This window comes from Camelus dromedarius, chromosome 33 (genome assembly GCF_036321535.1).
Source record: "Camelus dromedarius isolate mCamDro1 chromosome 33, mCamDro1.pat, whole genome shotgun sequence".
Classification (NCBI taxonomy): Eukaryota; Metazoa; Chordata; class Mammalia; order Artiodactyla; family Camelidae; genus Camelus; species Camelus dromedarius.
The window spans coordinates 7802588-7821741 of NC_087468.1; the positions used below are offsets into that span (position 1 = coordinate 7802588).

At 45.0% G+C, this 19154-nt stretch overlaps 1 protein-coding gene across 1 annotated transcript in view; it reads right to left on the minus strand.

The window, feature by feature from the left end:
• Positions 1-18117, minus strand: part of SLC9A2 (solute carrier family 9 member A2) — a 55658-nt gene extending 37541 nt beyond the window's left edge. Inside the window, exons 1-2 of the mRNA XM_031441037.2 lie at positions 17610-18117; positions 97-560 (exon numbers count right to left, since the gene is read on the minus strand). Coding sequence (XP_031296897.2) covers positions 97-560; positions 17610-17901 — 756 coding nt within the window. The 5' untranslated portion in view covers positions 17902-18117. The remainder of the gene's footprint in view (positions 1-96; positions 561-17609) is intronic.
• Between the last annotated feature and the right edge of the window lie 1037 nt (positions 18118-19154).

Genomic DNA, 19154 nt, shown 5'->3' on the forward strand with positions numbered 1-19154 from the left:
ATGACGGCAACAACACAGCGCTGGACCCAGTGAGGGGCCCTTCCCAGCACAAAGGCCACTCTGCCGGCCGCGTGGTGGCCGAGAGGCCTCACTCACCACCGTCACGGCGTCATTCAGCAGGGACTCCCCGAAGACCAGGATGTAGAGCTGCTCGTTGACGTGGATGTTCTCAAACACGGCCAGCACGGCCACCGGGTCCACCGCCGAGATCAGGCTCCCGAACAGCAGGTTCTGGAGCAGAGTGATGTCGCTCAGGCCGAAGGCTTCGATCTGGCAGATCCCGAACAGAGACACCCCGATGCCGATGGAATTCCACAGCGTCCCCACCACCGCGTACCAGAAGATGGTGCCAATGTTCTCGAAGAACGGCCGGGTGGGCATGAAGTAGCCCGCGTCCAGCACGATCGGGGGCAGGAGGTACAGGAAGAAAACATCCGTCTTCATGGCCGGGGGCGACTTCTCATCTACGCCAAAGATGATTCCGCCCAGGAGGAGCCCAACCATGATGAGAAGGCAGCTCTCGGGCACTATGGTGGGCAGCTTGTGGTAGAGGTGGAAGCCTGTTAGGGGAAAAATAAAGGCACGGAATTTGGGTCATGCAGGCATCATGGGGAGAAGACAAACAGTCTAACAGAACCAATCAGGTCCATTTCAGAACCTCCCAGCTCAGTGTAACTGGCTACAGACCAGCTTTAGAGATTATGATGTCAAAGTCAGATGATCCCCTAAAAACTACCCACAAGGGACACTCAGGTGCAAATTTAACCCTAAACTGCAAGTAGAATGCTGTAAGAACACGGTATCTGTACAATACAGCTTTTGTCAAAATTCCAATTAAATTTTTTAAAATAAGGCCATGCAATTTTACATTTAAAGCAATATCGTGATTCCCGTTTTCAGATGTGACGTCTCATTTCCTCCCCATAAAAAGCGGAAGGAGTAGGCAAAGGCAGTCATTTTCACCCCCTTTTTTATTTAAGTGGAAACTGAGGCTCAAAAAGATGCAGAGTCTTGTCAAGGTGGCCAGACCACAGGCCAGTTTTTGGATGATGGCTGTCACCTTCACGACTCAGAAGAGTTTGTGACTTTTTTAATATTTTTCATTTCCAATTCTTTCATCTGGAATGCTGATCGTGTTTAATTTTTCAGATGTCTGCCCCTTCAGAGTCAATCAAATCAACATGAAATGTATATCGAACAACTACCAAAAAGTGAGGGCTGTAAACACGCCATGATCTCCAATCTCAGACAGCTTCCAATCAAGACAAAAGAACAGATGTGTTTATGATTTACTCCAGTACAAGGCACCAGGCAATAAAGCCCCAGTCCAGCACTAAGGGAACAGAGAAGGAGGAAAATTGCTGAGGACAGCCTGGAGGAGGCAGCATGGGGCATGAAACACATAGAGAAGGCAGGAATAGCCTCCTAGGAAGTGAAGAAATGGAAGAAAATGCTTCCTCCTACTTCACGTGTGCCTGGGCCAGCACGGCTGCCACCCAACCACTGCCCTTGGCTGAGGATCCAGCACCCCGACTCTCCGCACGTGGCCCTGGAGGGGCTCCTGCCAGGCCCCGGCTGGGTGTGCTCATCTGTGAAATGGGGACAGGTGCACCTTCCCATCAGGAGCTGGAACAGGAACAAATCCCTGGCCTGCAACATCACAGAGGCCCCCTAGTGTTGTTTCTCCCTCTCTTCGATGTGAAAAAGCTAGAGGAAAGAACTGTAGAGGAATGCCCAGGGTCAGGGCACAGGCTCTCTGCAGACAGACTGGAAAACGGACAGAGCCTGGTTTGTGCGGGGTGGAGGGGGTCTTCCTACTTCCTCTTCTGCCTTTTTCCTTCCTGTTCCTGTCACCCAGCCTCTGGTACCCCAAGTGGGGGTGCCACCTCTCACGGTGTTGCCAGGAGACGCTTACCGCTAAGAATGGAGGATGGGAAACCAGGCAGATGGAAGGAAGGAAGAAACACTGCCTGCTTAAATGTATCAGATGGACAGACCACGTGACCGATTCTGACCAGGCCCCCGGGGATGAAGGAAACTGGGATGCGGTCCAGCCCCTCATAGGTCTCACAGAATTTTTAGAGCCTTCCAATATCTCTTCAAAATCTATGCCAAGGAAGGGACAAGCCCAGACCCCAGCTGCTGGATGGCTACCTCTGTGACACAGTAACTCACTATTCGTCCAGGAATTTTCAGCGAGGTTGACATGCAAGAGACTAGTCAGCATCGAGGTAAAGTACGCGTATCATAATAGTTTCGCGTAATGACCTTGTGAAAAGCAAGTCCATCTCTTCCTTTCCCACATAAGAGATAAACTATGCTTGAAGTTTGGGGGAAAACAGTGAAGAAATAGTAAATAGATGAACACACTGTATTTTTCTGTCATCATATTTCTTATTTTTTATTTAGAGTTATTCATGGTTTTGAATTTTATATTAAATTGTTCATCACTCACTGGCTTTCAGAAAAAAAAAAAAAAACCCAAAGCAATTATGTCTTTACTGCCTTGGCTACTTCCTGCTAAGTAGATCATCTTAGATTACTCTGTTCACGGGTCACATTCTTCTTTTCGAAGCTGCAGGTGGGAGGGGCCGGGGGATGGACGCAGGGATGTCCAGTCCTCGCTGTCAGCACCCGCAGCTTCTCTGGCAGCCAACAGAAGAACAGTGTGAGGTCTGTGTCATACGAATGTTGCAAAATGTCCTGTGAGCCCAGTGCAACCCAGGGGGAAATACACAAACCCCACCATCCAGACAGCCCGGAAAACACCCCGGGCTCAGCCGCACCGCACGGCCCCGCCACGGCCGCAGCTCTGCCCCACGAAATAAGAACGACACTGGACAGTTTTCAAAGTATTTCTGTATATATTGTGTCCAGGTGTGAAATGCGTGCCTCCCCACGCCAAGTAAAGTGATCCAGGAGGACTTCTGATCCAGCCAGGTGGGAACTGAGACCCATGCTGTCAGAATGCTGAGTGCAGCCCTGGGCACACAGAGTATCCTTAATTAGAAATTAAGGAATTAGTGTTTCATGTGAAGTGCAGCATAGAGTTGCCACAGAACTGGTTCTGAATCGGTCCGTTTAGATCCTAGGGGTACAAAGCAGATTCTACAGCCCTCATAAGGTGCTGAGCATTTTTTTTTTTTTGAAGTACAGTCAATTACAATGTGTCAACCAACCTCTGGTGTTCAGCACAATGTCCCAGAGCATCTTTAATTTTACTGAGTCTCATCTCCTTGTGGCTCTAGACCCTCACCTTTTTCTTTTTCTTTTTTCCTTTGTCTTCATTTTCCATTTTTGTAACAGAAGGGTGTTGACCAAGAAAGGATCAGGTTTGAAGAGATTGTTCTGAGGGTCACTTTCCAGTGTGTAGGTGTTATTTAGGGGAATTACAGAATCCAGGCAGTAGTTAAGTTCCGGTGACTGTTTCAGAAGAGATATTTGCATAGTCTGCTGGAGGGAGGGAGGGAGTCCTGTGCTGGGGATGGTGACAAGACTGGTCTCCTGTAACCTAGATTCAAAACTCTCCATGCAGGCCAACAGTTGAAAGCAATTTTTATTTTCCTGCCCCGGGTTAGATGTTAAATTCCAGGATCTGTCCTTCAACTCACACGTTAGTAAATGATTGATGCCAGTTTTGGTTTTGCTGTTTGCCCACTGCCGTTGTTACCCAGGGAGCTCACCCACCCAGCCAGCCACCTTGTGTCAGGGTTTTATTTTCTGTTTGGTTTTGATTCCTTGAAAAGCCTGTCTTCTAAACAAACTGACCACTTGTCTAAAATAAATCAATCAAATTTTGGGAAAGGAACCCACAATTGCCCGTCATTGCTACTGATTTCATCTTTCAGTCAAGCTGTTGCTCACACTCAGCTGTGGTTTACATGGTAAAGACCGATGTGCACGCTGGTACCTGGGGCTACACTAAGAAACTGCCCTAATTTGGTGAATTACACTATTTTCCAAACTTCCTAGAATCAGAACATTTTCATTCACTTTGCCTCCTCTCTGGCTCCTGATCACCAGCTCAGTGGTCTTTGTACATCCACAAATTGTCCCCTGCACCTGTCGTTGCAAAGACCAGGAGGACTTCCACGAACATTAGGATGTACGCATCTCAAGGATTCCCAGGTAGATTCTTATGGCCCCACCTTCATCCTATTCATTATGCGTCATCAAAATTATAGCCAAATCTACTAGCACATTTAGTGGAGAAATGGAGACTGGCATCCTGCCAACTACACACATTTGTCCAGAGATATAAGCACAGTAACAAGTCTCCTGATTCCAGGGACCTCAAAACACAAAATTCAAAACATTAAGATCAAATGAAAGGGGGAAAAAAAAGCAAGCAAAAAAATCACTACAGAGGGAGTGCAGTCATTAACTACACAAATTAGCTATCTTATCAACCATCCCTTTGGCAAAACCATTAGCACTCCTGAGCCAAGCTAAGGATAAAACAAAACAAAATACAACAAGGACCTACTGTATAGCTCAGGGAACTATATTCAAAATCTTGTAATAACCTATAATGGAAAAGAATCTGAAAAAGAATATATATATATATATATATATATATTTATATAAAACTGAGTCAGTTTGCTGTATACCTGAAACATTGTAAATCAACTATACTTCATTAAAAAAATTAAACAAAACCCAAAACAACAAAATAAAGACTCTCGTGAGAATCAAAATTGATGACAGATGTGAAACAACTCAAAATATAAGACAGTATTGAGAATTTAGACATTGTAAGTTCTGTGCATCCTAACAGCCACGGAGGTAGACAGACAAAAAGGACACAAGGTGTCCGCCCCTGGAGCCTCGTCATGAGAAGGGAGGGACGGCGAGCACGCAGAGGCTCGTAAGTTAACGATCACATGTTCAGTAGGGATAAAAGCACTGCAGAAAGGAAGCCCCTGGGCCCAGAGAGACTGGGGCAGCAGTTACTGCACGCGTATTTTCGAATTCCCTTAAAAACGTGAGCTCAGGCTAGAAGAGGCCGCTTCCCAGCCTTCCAGACGGTTCACAAGAGAAGGCACGGAGGGTAATGCTGCTCTCCTAAGGAGACCAGCTGACACAGTGTAACCTTACCAACCCCGAAGAACGAAAACTACAATCAGATAGGAAAGGCTGGGGGGGGTCTCATGAGCCCTCTCACCATCCCAGTGTTCTGTTAGGGAAAATGTGCACTCAGCCAGCGTGCGATTCTGCCTTACAATCCTGGTGATAGAGAAAGTTGGTGGACGGTTTTAAAATAGCAATAATGACTTTTGGTAGCACTTTGTTTTTAAACTCTTTCCCATCCAGATTCCTAAAGGAACCCTGTTTGGACAGAAAGTACAAAGGGTCTTGGAAATCATCTGTGGAAAACCACTTTCTCCTGCCTTTGTGTGACCGGATGTGTCTGGGGACCCTGATGACACCGAGGACACCCAGCAGCCCAGGCGGTGTCAGGAGGGTTGGGAAGAGAGGCTGTTCCTGCAGAGAAGGTTGCCCGTGACCACCAGCCCCCTGACACGGGGCCTTTCCTTCTGCCCTCACCTCCCATGCCCGGCTCCCTACCCTTCAGTGTCAAGCCAGGAACCTGGGGCAGAACAAACGGGGTGCACTGTCCTTCTTTTCCATTGCAAATTAGCTTCCAAAAGCAGAATGATGGCTTTTCAATTTGTACAACACTAGAAACAGAAATATGCATAATTTGAAGAGAAACTTACGCTTAAGACCAACAGCAGGAGGCTGGATCTTGCAGACAACCTAACAACCTGCTACAGAGCCATTGTGCAGAAGACGCTTTCATGGGGTAACGATGTCATGCTTTGGAGACGGAAGCAGCACATCTGTTCCCACCCAAGGGCTAACCACACTTCCAAGGTCCGTAAAGGAGCAAGCTTTGTAAGAGGATTAACCCTATCCCCACAGCCACCTAATCAGGAAGCTACTATCATTATCCTATTTCACAGATGAAATAACTGAAATTATAGAGGTATATTAACTCATCCCCAAGTCCACAGCCAGTAAGCGGCCGAGCCCAGATTTTTGGCGACAGAGCCTAAGGCACCCCTCAAAGCACAGACAGTTAACAGCAGGTGTGTTGTAAGTGGAGCGATCAAGCACGTTACCATCCAGACTCGAGTATTTGAGGGGGAGTGGGCACGCAGCACTAAGATGTGTGCCAGGACAACAAGTGTGAACCGCGGATAATCGTGGACAAACCAGGATGGACGGTTACCTTAACTACCACGTGATTAAAGGGAGATGAAACCAAGAGTGCCTCTAAATATTAGTTACTTATGTCCACAGTGGTTATTCACTGAGCACCTACTATGCACCAGGCACTGTTCTAGGCAGTGAGTCAAACACCCAAGTCCCTTCCGTCCTAGAGCTCACATTCTGAAATGTCACTGACGTGTGCACAGGTGTCTGTGGTGTGTGTGTGTGCAATTCAGTGTGTATGCGTGTGCAGCAACGAAGCCCATTTAGCATCTTTTCTCCTGTAAATCTGTTGAAATAGAACTTTGGCCACTGAAAATTTACACAGTAGCCCAAGTTGGGTTACCTCTAACTTAAGACTCCTTAACATGTTAAATATATATTTCAAAAGCATTAGAATTCCATGTTGCCTAAGTTTGGGAAGGTGGAAAAGGCTAGATCAAGATTCAGAAATTCTGGACGCACATTCTAGGTCTGACGCTACTCCGGAGATAGGCAGCCTTGCCTTTTCGTGGCATTTTCTCTCCTGCTCCCCGTACAGAGTCGCCATGAGGACACACTGACCTTAACTTTGCAGTATCAGCTTGCGTCCACAGATTATTTCAGTCGGGTCCGCACAATGCGCCTGTGGGGCAGGCGGGATGGCATTCTCATTACTGTCTGATTTTACAGGGAAAACCTGAGATGCACAAAATGAGGCAACAGGGCTCACGCGTGAAACTCAAGCGCTGGCCTCTGGGTCCAAGTGAAGGGCGAGTAAGAAGGGACACCCAGTGCTCTGGAGACCACAGACGATGTCCAGCACTCTACATCCTCCTCCAGGAGAGGCAGGGCACAGTGACAAAGGACACCGGCCTGGACCCACCTCTCCCACTTAATAGCTGCGATACTTTGGCAAGTCGCGTAGGCTCTCTCAACCTGTTTCCTCATCTATTTTTTTAATACTGGGGGTAATGATGGTGCCTACCTCCCAGAGTCACTGTGGGGATTAAATAAGATAATGGCACAAAGCACTCGGCCCAAATACCTGGCGCGGGGTCAGGCTCCCTCCTTGCCGGCTGTTATTTTATTAGAGAAGCCACAAGAGGCAGATTAGCCGGGTCACCCATCTCCACCCTCCACGCCACAGCAGAAGACTCTGCACGGGCACACTGTGCTACCCAGGCTCCCTGCCCAGGGACCACAGGGACCAAGCTCTGGACCAGGGGGCAGCAGCAGTGGCAGAGTCACAGAAATACTGCGACGGAGTGGTACCCAGCCCTGAGCCACCACGGGGGACAGTCCACAGTTAACAAGATCTGTAAGCTGCTCCAGGACGCCCTCCATGCAGGGTGGGCCTGTGCAGTCTGTTTCATTTCCACACCTGCTGAATATAATTGCAAATTTGATTCTTCTTTCCTTTAACCCGTGAGCCTCCGTATGCCAACACTATGGAAGAACACAAAATTCACCTTTAAAATACGATGCTGTCGCAACCACAGGGAGGGAGGGCTTCCAGAGGAAACCCCATGTCCTCCTCTGGAACTATTGAAGAGGGACGGGAACACATGCATCTTCAAACAGGGATGAACGATAAAAATCAAGACTAGAAAGCCCCAGGGCAGTGATGAACAGCGTGCAGGATTGCTGCAGGAAGTACCTCAATTATGATTCATTCCATTTAAAAGATGTAATTGCGAGAGAGCAGGTTATAATTGTGCACGTCCCATTTAGGATGACAAGACACCGTGTCTACACAACACTTGAATAGAATGCACACATGCTTCTCTGGGCTTGAGTTTCTTTTGCTTTTTAAAAGTAAAATCTTTGTCAGCAATGTTTTCTTTCCCTGCAGAGTACCTCCTAGTGTCCCTGTAGAAATATTAAACAGAGGGTACAGATGCCCACTTCTGCTACTTAAATACAGCAACCAAGGAGGTGACGACTTGCCAGGGTCATAAAATAAATTTAACAGCAGAACTGGAACTGAGCAGGGTCCTCCCACTTCTGATCGGGGGACTTCTCCACCATGTAGGTCGCACACTTCTTCAACTGCTGCCTATTTCTCTTCTATCCAAGTAGATAATAGAGCGGATAAAACAAAGGCAGAATAATCACATGATGCAGAGAGAAGAGCCAGAAAAGTACATATTATTTTCACAGTAAATTAAAGAGAATCCACTATGATATTCTACAAGCAGAACTTAACCAGAGACGTTAAATATTATACAGAAAGCCACGTAAAACGTCACTGGGCCACCCAACAATGTGGGCACATATAGAGACTCCTTTTACTACAAACGTGTAATATTAATATCCACCACATTTGAAATAAAGAAAAATGTCTAGGAGGCCAGGAATAAGGAGAGAAATCAAGATATGTCAGTAGGATTTCAAGCCACAGTGAACCAGGGAAGATTCCAGGCAAAATCTCTGCCCTGTGCACTGGGACCTGGCATTCAAAGACCTACGTGAGGACAAGAAATCTGATTTCATACCAGTAAGGGAAGGACTTGTCCATAAATTCCTGAGTTTCAAGAGCTGCTTTGTTCTAAATAAACAAACCGTAAAAGATGCTCATAGCCGGGGAAAAACAGAAGGAAACATGTCAACTCTGTATAGCCTTGGCAGAGGGGAAGATTCACCTGTGAAGTATGAAATTCAAGGTCGACACCACATTCAGGTATAAGATTTATTAACCTTGAGTCATTTAGGAAAACCAAGTTGTTGAGTCACCTAGGAAAAACGATCTGGGAACTAAGCTAAAATCAGGCTAATGCAAAAACCAATCACTGAGACCGAGTCCCAGCAAGAACATGAAAACCACAATAAGAATCTTTCACAACTTAAGTGAAACAGACCACCACCAAGAAGACCTCCCCTGCTGAAGTGAAGTTCACAATAAAAACTATAATCTATATAAGGAAATATATCCAAAAGGGAAAGTCAGTAAATATGATAAACATAAGAACTAGCAACCCAAGAACTAAAAACAACAATCTGGAAAAAAAAAAAAAACCCTGATAAAATGTATATAGTTTAAATACATAAAAGACTTACAGGAGGAATTGAAAAACTATCATTAAATAATAGAACAGCATGAACAAAATGCAAATAAACCCCCCCAAAGCACAAATGAAAATATAATTAAGATAAAAAATCCGATGAGTAGGTTAAACACAGATTAGAAACACAGAGTAATATGGTAGGCTGGAAAGAAGATCTGATAAAATCCCCAAGAAACAGATAGGAAAAAAAAGAGATGAAAAACAGGAAACAATAGTTAAACAAACATGGAAGTACAACAAGTTCCAAACAAGAAAAGTAAAACAAACCCATATCTAGATACATTAAGGAAACAGCAGAATATCAGAAATAACCAAGTACAAAAGCTTAACTATAAGCAGAGAGAAAAGTCAGATTAATTTCAAAGGGCCACGTAACAACATATGTAACAACATAATTCTCCATAGCAACAAAAGAGAACAGAAAATAATAAAATAATACCTTCCAACTGATAAGCAATAATGATTCCAACACCTGTACTCTGTTACATAATCAATCATTTAAGAGGATATTCAAAATAAAGACATTTTCAGACAAAGGCCAAGAGAATTTATCATTCAAAGCCTCCTACCCCAAATTATCCACTAAATAACATATTTCAGGAAGAAGAAAGCAATCTGGAAGAAAAAGGGAGATAGAAGAAGTAACAATGAAGAAAAAATGGTAAGCATGTTTACAAATCAATTTAAACATTGCTTATAAAAATTAAAACCTAATTTGGAGTAAATTAAATACAAATCAGGTCTAAATTATAAGGCAAAAAATTAGAATTCTAAAATGCACAGGTAGCAGGTATTTTTTTTTAGAGTATTATTCAGGACAAAGGTAAAGTAATAATCAAAATAGCAAATAATAAGTTTACTGTGGTCTAGAAAGTAATTTTAATATCTTACATAAATTAATTAATTTTCACAACAGCCTATGACATTGGTGCTATTGTTATCCCCTTTTTTCCAATAGCTCAACTGAACCCAGAATTTAAGTTATGTCCCCCAAATCATACAATTACAAAATATGAGGAAAAGCCACCTGGGATGTGACCCAAGGCAATCTGGCATGATTTCTATAAAATCAGTAATCATATTAAAATTGAAGAACAGCCACAAAAAGAATGGAAACAGAATATATGATAATGTATTTAAAAAAAAAAAAAGGAGAAATTTGACTAAGCCAAAATATGGCCAGAAGAGAAAACTAAAGATACCAAGCAAAACCACAGTAAACAGAAAACAAAGTCCAAATATATTATTACACACAGTAAATGTAATTACACCTCTCTTTAAACTACAGATATTTGAAAATTCAAAGATACAAAATGCAGTTATATGTGGTTTAATGAGATACAGCTAAAGCAAAATTACCCTTTAGATAATCCAGTTTATTTGGTAGTAATGGTTAGGGAAAAGATATGTCTAGAATATTTATATATATATATACATGGAATATATATATAAATATGGAATATATATATATATATGGAAAACACTGATGCAAAAATACATGTGCAAAAAGAAGTTCTATTTTGAATAGCAACTGTAATATAAGAAAAAAAAGGACTTTGAGCCACAAGAAAATAATTTAAAATAGAGAAGTCAAAAATTAACCTAATAATTAAAGGAAGAATTCACTCAGAATATGTAACAATATGGAACTAGTATATACTTAATAACACAGCATCAAAATATATAAAGCAAAAAATGACAAAATTACAAACAGCAACTGACATCACAACCTTAGAGGCTGATTTTAATGTACCTCAGAGCCTAATAGATAAAGTAGCCTAAAAATTTGATAATGCTATTAAAGATCTGAATACCATAATTAGAAATTTGATCTAGTCCTGTATGTACATGTATGTGTGTGTGTGTGTATATGTGCACATGTGCCTGCATGCAATAAATACAGAACACACAATCTTTATCAAGCAAGCCTTGACATAAAGTTTTTTAAATGGCCACATATTAAGCCACAGAGAACATCTCAATCAATATCAAAAAATCAGTAACAGGTCTAGATAGCCAAAATGGACTAAAATCTGAATAAAATATAAATAACCTCATATCTCTATATGTTTATTAACTAAAGACACAATTCTAAATAAATATCAGGTGAGAATAAAAAAATAACAAGGAAATTTAAAAATACTGAGAACTGAACAACAGTGAAAAACTCTACATATCAAAACCATGCAAAGCAACTAAAACAGGACCGGCAGGATATATTTCTAGCCTTAACTACATAGATTGCCATTCCTATAAGATATACTCATTTGGATCACAGGAATTCATCTTTAAGAAGAGTTTCGTTTAATATTCCTATTTCATCTCATGGGGCACTTATTTGACTTCATAAAGACCAAATTGGATTTTATGGACTTTGGTAGCTGATACATTCAGCAGTCATCTTTCCAGTTTTATCACTAATATGTTGTGTTAATTTCTCCTCAGAATACAGATGGTTTGCTAGTTAATAGCAGTAATGATTTCACACAATTTATTAGAAAAGTGTAATTTCATTTGCATCATCTCCCTGAATTCTTTAGTCTTCGCCATTGTCTTTATTGTTATTATTACCATTTGCAATAAAGATAAATTTACATAAACTTAGAGTATCATGGATATGTTTTGTTTGGAACATGGTCTTAAGTGTCAGTTTACCACCATAGCCTTGAATTTAATGAGAACAAGTAAACAGCCAGACTCTGAAGAAACTGATGAAGGGAAAATGGCTTATTAGGAGCAATAACAACGAAAGAAACCTACTGAAATAAGTTGGTCTATTTTAAAAAGACTAATGTCATTTTAGCTATGCTAATTTTGGAGCTTAGTTCATTAAAATATTTATCATTAAAAATATTGAAAGTAATGTTAATTATGTTTTCAACCATAAGTGTTTTCTCAGGGATTAATTACCCTTGTATGGTGGGAGTCAACATATTGGAAAACAAATACATTTGAAATTAATGAGCTAAGCTTTCAATTTAATAATTATTAAAAATAACAAAATACACCCAAATAACATAGGAGTAACTGAATAATAAAAAGCAGAAATTCATCAATTAGAAGCCAACCAATATCTAATTCTTTGAAAAAGAATAAAATAGATGATAAACTTCTACACATTTTGATCAAAGTAAAGAAAGACAAAAATAACAATGTTAGGGATAATAAAATAGAACATGAATACAGATAAAGTGGAAAATTTTTAAATCATAAAAAATAACTTTTCTTCCTATAACCAAAACCCAAATGAAATAATAACTTGCTAGAAAAATAAAAATACAAAGAGCAAAACTGATCCAGAAAAACACAAATAAGCCATATGGAATTATAAATTTTAAAGCAATTGACTCATTGGTGAAAATTCACCCATATGCAAATCATCCAACTCACTTGGTTTCATAGGTGAGTTTTTACAACCCTTCAAGGAAGAAACACGTTTATACAAAAGGCTCTTTGCAGACCTGCTAGGGCTTCAAGCTATATGAAAGAATTCTGTAAAAAAAAAAAAAAAAAAAAAAAAAAAAAGGGCATCTCATTAATGATAAATTAATGTTATTTTCATTTTTAAAGTTTATACAAAGAGTAACATTTTTGGTTAAAAAAAATGACCTGCTATTATTTCAAAAGGTACAAAAATATTTCTGTGGTAGGGTGCAGTGATAAAACTCTAGAAGGCACCAGAAAGCATCTTTAGAAAGTCACTGAACTCATCCTTCGGACTGAAAACAGGAAATGTATGGTTAGCCCAATGGGAAGAGAGGGAGGTTGAGACAGTAACACATTACAACTCCTCTTTGAGCTTTTTAGGAACAAACACATGCCATCAAGAGGACCTGGCTTCAGAAGTGTGTTCAAAGTGAGATGTGGTTCAAATCCTAAGTGAAGACCATGAGCTCCGTTTGCTGACCAACCAGTTGGTGAATATGCTTCCGGAAAACCAAATATGACAAAGAGAAACAGATCAAAGGCAAGCACAGGCTTTTCCAGAGATCAAGATCTCAGTAATTAGGCAGACATTAACCAAAGAAAATCTCTGGTTTCACATTTTAAATTCAGGAGAGTCTGGAGCCCAGAGGAGAAAGCTTCATGGACCAAACTGTTTTGCCTTTCCCTTAAAATAATAATACAAGTTATTTAATTTCAAAAAGATGAAGAGAAGGGGAAAGTTCTGTATCCTGACCCCAAGTTCAAGAGCAAAGGAAATGAAAAGGACAAGGTGAGTGCGGACACCTGGAAGAGGCAAACGGGCCAGCCCCACAGGACTACAAGATAAGTGCAGGGGCCTCTAGGGGACCACTGAGGACAAAGATAGGAGCTTTGTTAAACAGCAGGGAACCCAGATACTTTGTCCCTGGACCTTGGATAGAGGTAGAACACATGCCCAAATTCACTCAGTTTAGGAAAAATCCCTCTGACCTACTTCACGGGCAAGGAAATCAGAGAAGATAATCTTAGAACACTCCCCCAATTTTTTCTCTTCTTAATTCTTTGGCTCCCTATCATTCCAGGCTGCAGAATTCCATCCTGTGTACAGGACTTACCAGGCAAAGTGTGCATTTACAACTGTTAAAAAAAAAATCAACGGTTACTCAAAATAAAAACATTCAAAATGAAAGAAAAATAAGAATTCACACATGTGAGGATCTGAGTGAAAAACAAACTGAGACGATGTTTCTTGCCAAAATTTAACAAACTTTTCAAAGGTGCCCTGGATTGTCTATGTTCTTTGTTTATTTAACCTACTTCACACACACATACACAACATTATCACAGTTATCATTTTAGGAAACGTTGTAACTACAGAACTCTCTTTTTGACCAAACGATTAGGAAGTCGATTGTCCCTGATAATTGAGTAAAACAATGAAAGTTAAGTTGGATCATTCAACACTGCCAAAAATGCATTTTCTCCCTTCTGGTTGTAGTATTTCTAAGGCTATATTGTGCTGCGATCTAGAAAACTATTCTGAATTCACCACCTGGCATGATTTAAACCTCCTATGAATGCTGTTAGGAGCCTCTGTTGGGGGCAGTCTGTTACTAATCACTAGCAATGTTTCTCCATGTTCTACTGGGCAGGAAAGTTCAGCTACACGAGGCACATGGCATTAAAGTGCCCCAAATACATAGTAAACAATCTTACGGTTACTGGAGGAAAGGGGGTGGGAAGGGATAAATTTGGGAGTTTGAGATTTATAAATGTTAGCCACTATATGCAAAAATAGATTAAAAAAAAACAGATTTCTACTGTACAGCACAGGGAACTATATTCAATTTCTTGTAATAACCTTTAATGAAAAAGAATATGAAAAGGAATATATGTATGTCCATGCATGACTGGGACATTGTGCTGTGCACCAGAAATGGACACGTTGTAACTGTACTTCAATTTAAAAAAAAGGGGGGGAGTGCCTAAAATAGAAACTGTGGCATTTTGCATGAGTTAACACTCCTGTTACCCAAAGCCTCACGTCCCTTTGTGCTGCTCAATTCATCACCCTACCCAAATATGAGCAAATTAAGTCATGTAAGTCACCTCAAATAATAGTTGTTTCCAATGAAAAAGTTAAAATAGAATTTGAAATGACTATAGGACTGTTTAATGGGCTGTCAAAGTGTCCCTCAGTACCAGCACTCCTTCCCACAGCCAAACAGCACGTTTAGGACTGTGAGGGGAGAGGGGAGCGGGGGCCGGGGGTCTCTGAGCATCTCCCAGCTCTTCTAGGAACAGAGCTGCAGCAGGAGCTCAGGGCTGGACTGTGTACAGGAAGAACCTAGAAGAGACCCCAAGCACCAGCTTTTGGTACTGCAAAAAGCTGCACTTATTTCTCTGAGAACCATAGCCTTCATCCCACCACAGCCATCTCCGCTCCACTCAGACCCTTCTGGCCGGGAGACATGAACGTCTGTCCTCTTCCATCTCTGTGTCACCCCAAATGCAGGGAGGAGATAGGAAACAGTCACCAGAGAAGTTTCAGATTTGGGGGGAGGCAGAGAGAGGGACGAAGGAGCAAGTGCCAGGGAATAAGACACATCTGGATGAGAGCACTGCCGACGGGCAGAGACCTACACCTAGGAACTCCCACCAGCACGGATGCCTTTTAATGAAATACCGTCCAATTAACATGATGAGGGCAAAGACGAATAGATTATGATGGGAAAAAAGCAAGTGTGAAAAAGACAACCCACAGAATGAGAGCACTCAGAAAAGGCTGAGCCTAAAACCAGAAGCAGAGAAATGCAGGCAGCAGCCCAGCCCAGTGGGAAAGGAACCAGAGTGTCAGAAAACTACCCGGGTGGCCCCTGCAACTCTTCCTCCGCCCCTACTAAGGATGTCAATGCTCAGGGCTCACTGCACGCCCCGCACAGTCCAAGGTTAGACATATCTGTTCTCCTTGAATCCTCACAACCAAACAAGGCCCCAGGGTAGACATGAAGATGAGACGTCAGGGAGAAATGGGTGGCATTCAGGCTCACCACCCCCCACCAAGTTAACCTCCCAGTTTTCGGGGTCCTCGTACATGAAGTGTGGTCATGACACCTCCCCAGGATGGTTGTGAAAATGAGAGATAATGAACTTAAGTGCCAACTAGCGGCTGTTATTAGTGTAATTAATCAGATTAAAATAATCAAGGGTGAAGAACAGAAGAAAGAAGTTGTAATTGAATAGAAATGGCACCAGAGAAGCAGTAATGGAAACAGCACGGAGGCGGCCCACAGGTGATGGAGGCTCAGGGAGGGGAAGGGTGGACTGAGCCTGCACGTGCCTCCCCGCTGTGTGTCCGCGGGCAACTCATGTAAACTCTCCGAGCTTCAGTTCCCACCTCTACCAAGTGGGTATTAATATCTGCCCTTCCCACTTGGCAGGGCTGTTGTCAGGACAGTTATGGTCCCCAGGTTTACAGGCAACGAGTTTATCGTGTGTATCTGTTTAACAGATGGGGAAGTCCATTTCCCCTTATCCCATTTCTCAGGCAAAATTCAAACACTCAACTAGTGGAACCATGTCAAAGTCAGGCAATTACACGTGGCAAAGCCACGACCTAGCACGTGCTTCCTTTGGTCATCACTGACAGAACTTAGTTAATTTAACCTGATACTGAAGGTTCGCTTCAGGCTAACCTCCCGCAACTTCTACCTTCTATAAACCACCCCTTTTACCCGCTTTGCACTTCCATCCCAATTTATGCATTTATTCCTCTCTGGAATGTTGCTCCGTTTCATCTCCAACTGACCATATCCCAGTCATCCTTGAAAACCAGGTTTAAATGCTTTCTGGGCACAAGGAAGTAATTCACTTATCTCTACACTGCATATTATCTTTTCTGAATGTCTTATTCCACCAAGCACTTTCCTGTATTAGGATCACTGGAGTGGATGCCATCTCTCCCACCAATCTATAGATTAGAGGATGCTGGCAACGTGTCTTTCTATCCTTTATGAAGACCTGCCTCACCTTAGAGCATGAGACCTTTCACAGGGAAAATGTATAAAACCTATGCAATAATGCAGAAGTTTCTCTCTGTTGTCTCGATAACCTTTTGGAATCAGTGCAACAACAGTAGGTGCCATATTTTAAGATTTTAAAAAAGTATTTAAAATGTAAAGTAAAAAAAAAAAAAAAAGAATGTAAAGCACCAGGCTCATAATAAAAGTTTATGCGGGGTGACAAAATGAAAATGAGAAAATACATTCGGAGTCTGCTGCTTTCCAAGTGAGCGTTAAAGGTAGTTTTGAAAAGTGGGTTAATTATTTTTAAACATGCATCTTACTTCATTGGCCTCAGTCACCAAGAAAATGCTTCCTGGAGAGTGACAGCCTCAGCCCAGAGGAGGGAGGAGGCAGGGCGTCGCCGTCGTGCTGCAGGCACTCAGGTGTCCCTGGTCCCCTTCCATGCACCTCAGGAGTCAAGGTACGGCAGGGTCTGTGTCCCTGCCAAGACGCATCTCTCCGGGCATCCAGGCTTTTAACCTTTAAACTGTTCTAGCCTCGCCCCTCTCCCAAAAGGTGACAGCCATAAACTTGAGCCCACCGGCTCCCTCCCTCAGTAAGGACCTCAACTTTGGCAGAAGGCTGTCACTCCCGGCGTCAGAGGCAGAAGGAGCGGTAAATCGCTCAGTGTGTGCGGTCTGAAGTTGGGGGCTATTTCAAGGCCAATGTCCAAAAAGAACCAAAGCACGAAACGGCTCCTCCCGGGGTCCCTCTCGCCAGATGAAGTTGCTCTGTCGTCCCGGCCCTGGTCCACGGGAGGCGGCTACGACCCGGAGGTCAGCTCGCCAACCGGGGCACCCTCCCGGGCTTCCCCTCGCGGCGGCCCCCGCCCCACTGCGCGGGCCCGCTCGCTCACCGATCTTGGCCAGGGAGGCCAGCAGGATCCACAGGGTGATCTCGAAGGGGATCTGCACGTGGGGGTAATCCAGGGTGAACACCGGCAGGCGGCTCTCCTCGAACGGCGTCGTCCCGGGCGCCACCACGCTGGCCGGGCTGGGCGGGCTGGAGCTGGTGCCCATGGCCCGCGGCGCGTCCAGCAGGGTCTCGGCCAGGGCGCCCGCCGGCCCCGCCACCTGCAGGAGCAGCAGCAGCAGCAGCGGCGGCGGTGGCGGCGCCCGCCTGCTCGGCCCGGCGCCCGCCGGCTCCATGGGCTCGGCCCCCCGCGCGCGGCCCTCGGTGCGCTCAGCGCATCGCCCCGGGCCGCGCCGCCCGCCGGGCCCCACAGGGAGCGGCCCGGGTGTCTGCCGCGCACCGGCCGAGCTCCCACCGCGAGCGGGCGCAGCGCCTGGCGGGCGCGCACGGGACGCGAGGACACGGCGCGGACCCTCGGCGCCCTCAGCCGCCCTCCGCCGCCGGCCGCCGGCCCATGTCCCGTCCGCCGGCCGCCGCAGCTGCAGGCCCGGCCCCGGGCGGCCCGCGGGCGGGGGCGGGGCGGGGCGGGCGCGGCGCCCAGGCCGCGGGGCGGGAGGACGCGCCCGGGGCGGGCGCTTGGTGCACCTGCCGAGCCCGCCGGCCACACGGGGCCCCGAGCCGCGGGGGCGGCGGCTGCGCTCCCCTCGGGCCCTCGCCGCGCGCCGCGACCCGCCACCCCCGGAGCCGGTGAGCTCTGGGCGGACCGGCCGCGCCCGGCGCGAGGTGGCCGGAGCTGTCCCCGCCCCGGAGGCCGCGTCGGGCATCCATCCAGGGAAGCGGCCGGCGCGACCCACGCGGCGCGCGCTCTCCCCGCCGCTTCCAGAGAGGGGCCCGGGGACCCGGGGACCCGGGGCGCGGGGGTGGGGCTCGGGGCGCGCGCCGTACGGAAGCTTTAGAACAGCCCCATTTTGTTCCCCTTCCCGGAGCCGTCAGCTGGCGCACAGGGCGCGCTCTCCGGGCGCCGAAACTCCGGCGCAGAACTCAGTGTTCCCACGCTCCCACCGAACCCCCTCCTTTGCTTTTCCACCGTGTTCGGCTTTCACTCATCGTGCCCCTGTGGCTCCCACTTCTCTCCTCCCCGCCCCCGGTCACGAAAAGGAGAAACTGCTTTTCTGTTTTCAGGCTTAGAGGTGTACATGTCCGCGAGCAGCAGAACCATAATTATTCCGTGGAAAACCCGTGATTTGCCGAGCTCAGATCGCCTCGCGCCGCTAATTACAGGGCGGGCTGCGGGAGGAGGGGGAGGAGAGGAAGCCTGTTCTCCTGGAGCCGAAAAAGCTTCATCCCCCAGCGCCCAAGGTCCTCCCGTTCCCAGCGCAGCCACTGCAAAGGCGTCTTAGACCTCGCTGCCTGCAGTCTGCTGTCCCAGCGTCTTCATCTCCAGGAACCCAAGGAAACCAAAGAGCAGACCAGCCGTCAGTCAATTACCTGGAACCATTTCCCCTTCCATAGGTAGAAAATAAATTCCTTCCCTTTTCTCATTTTTTTG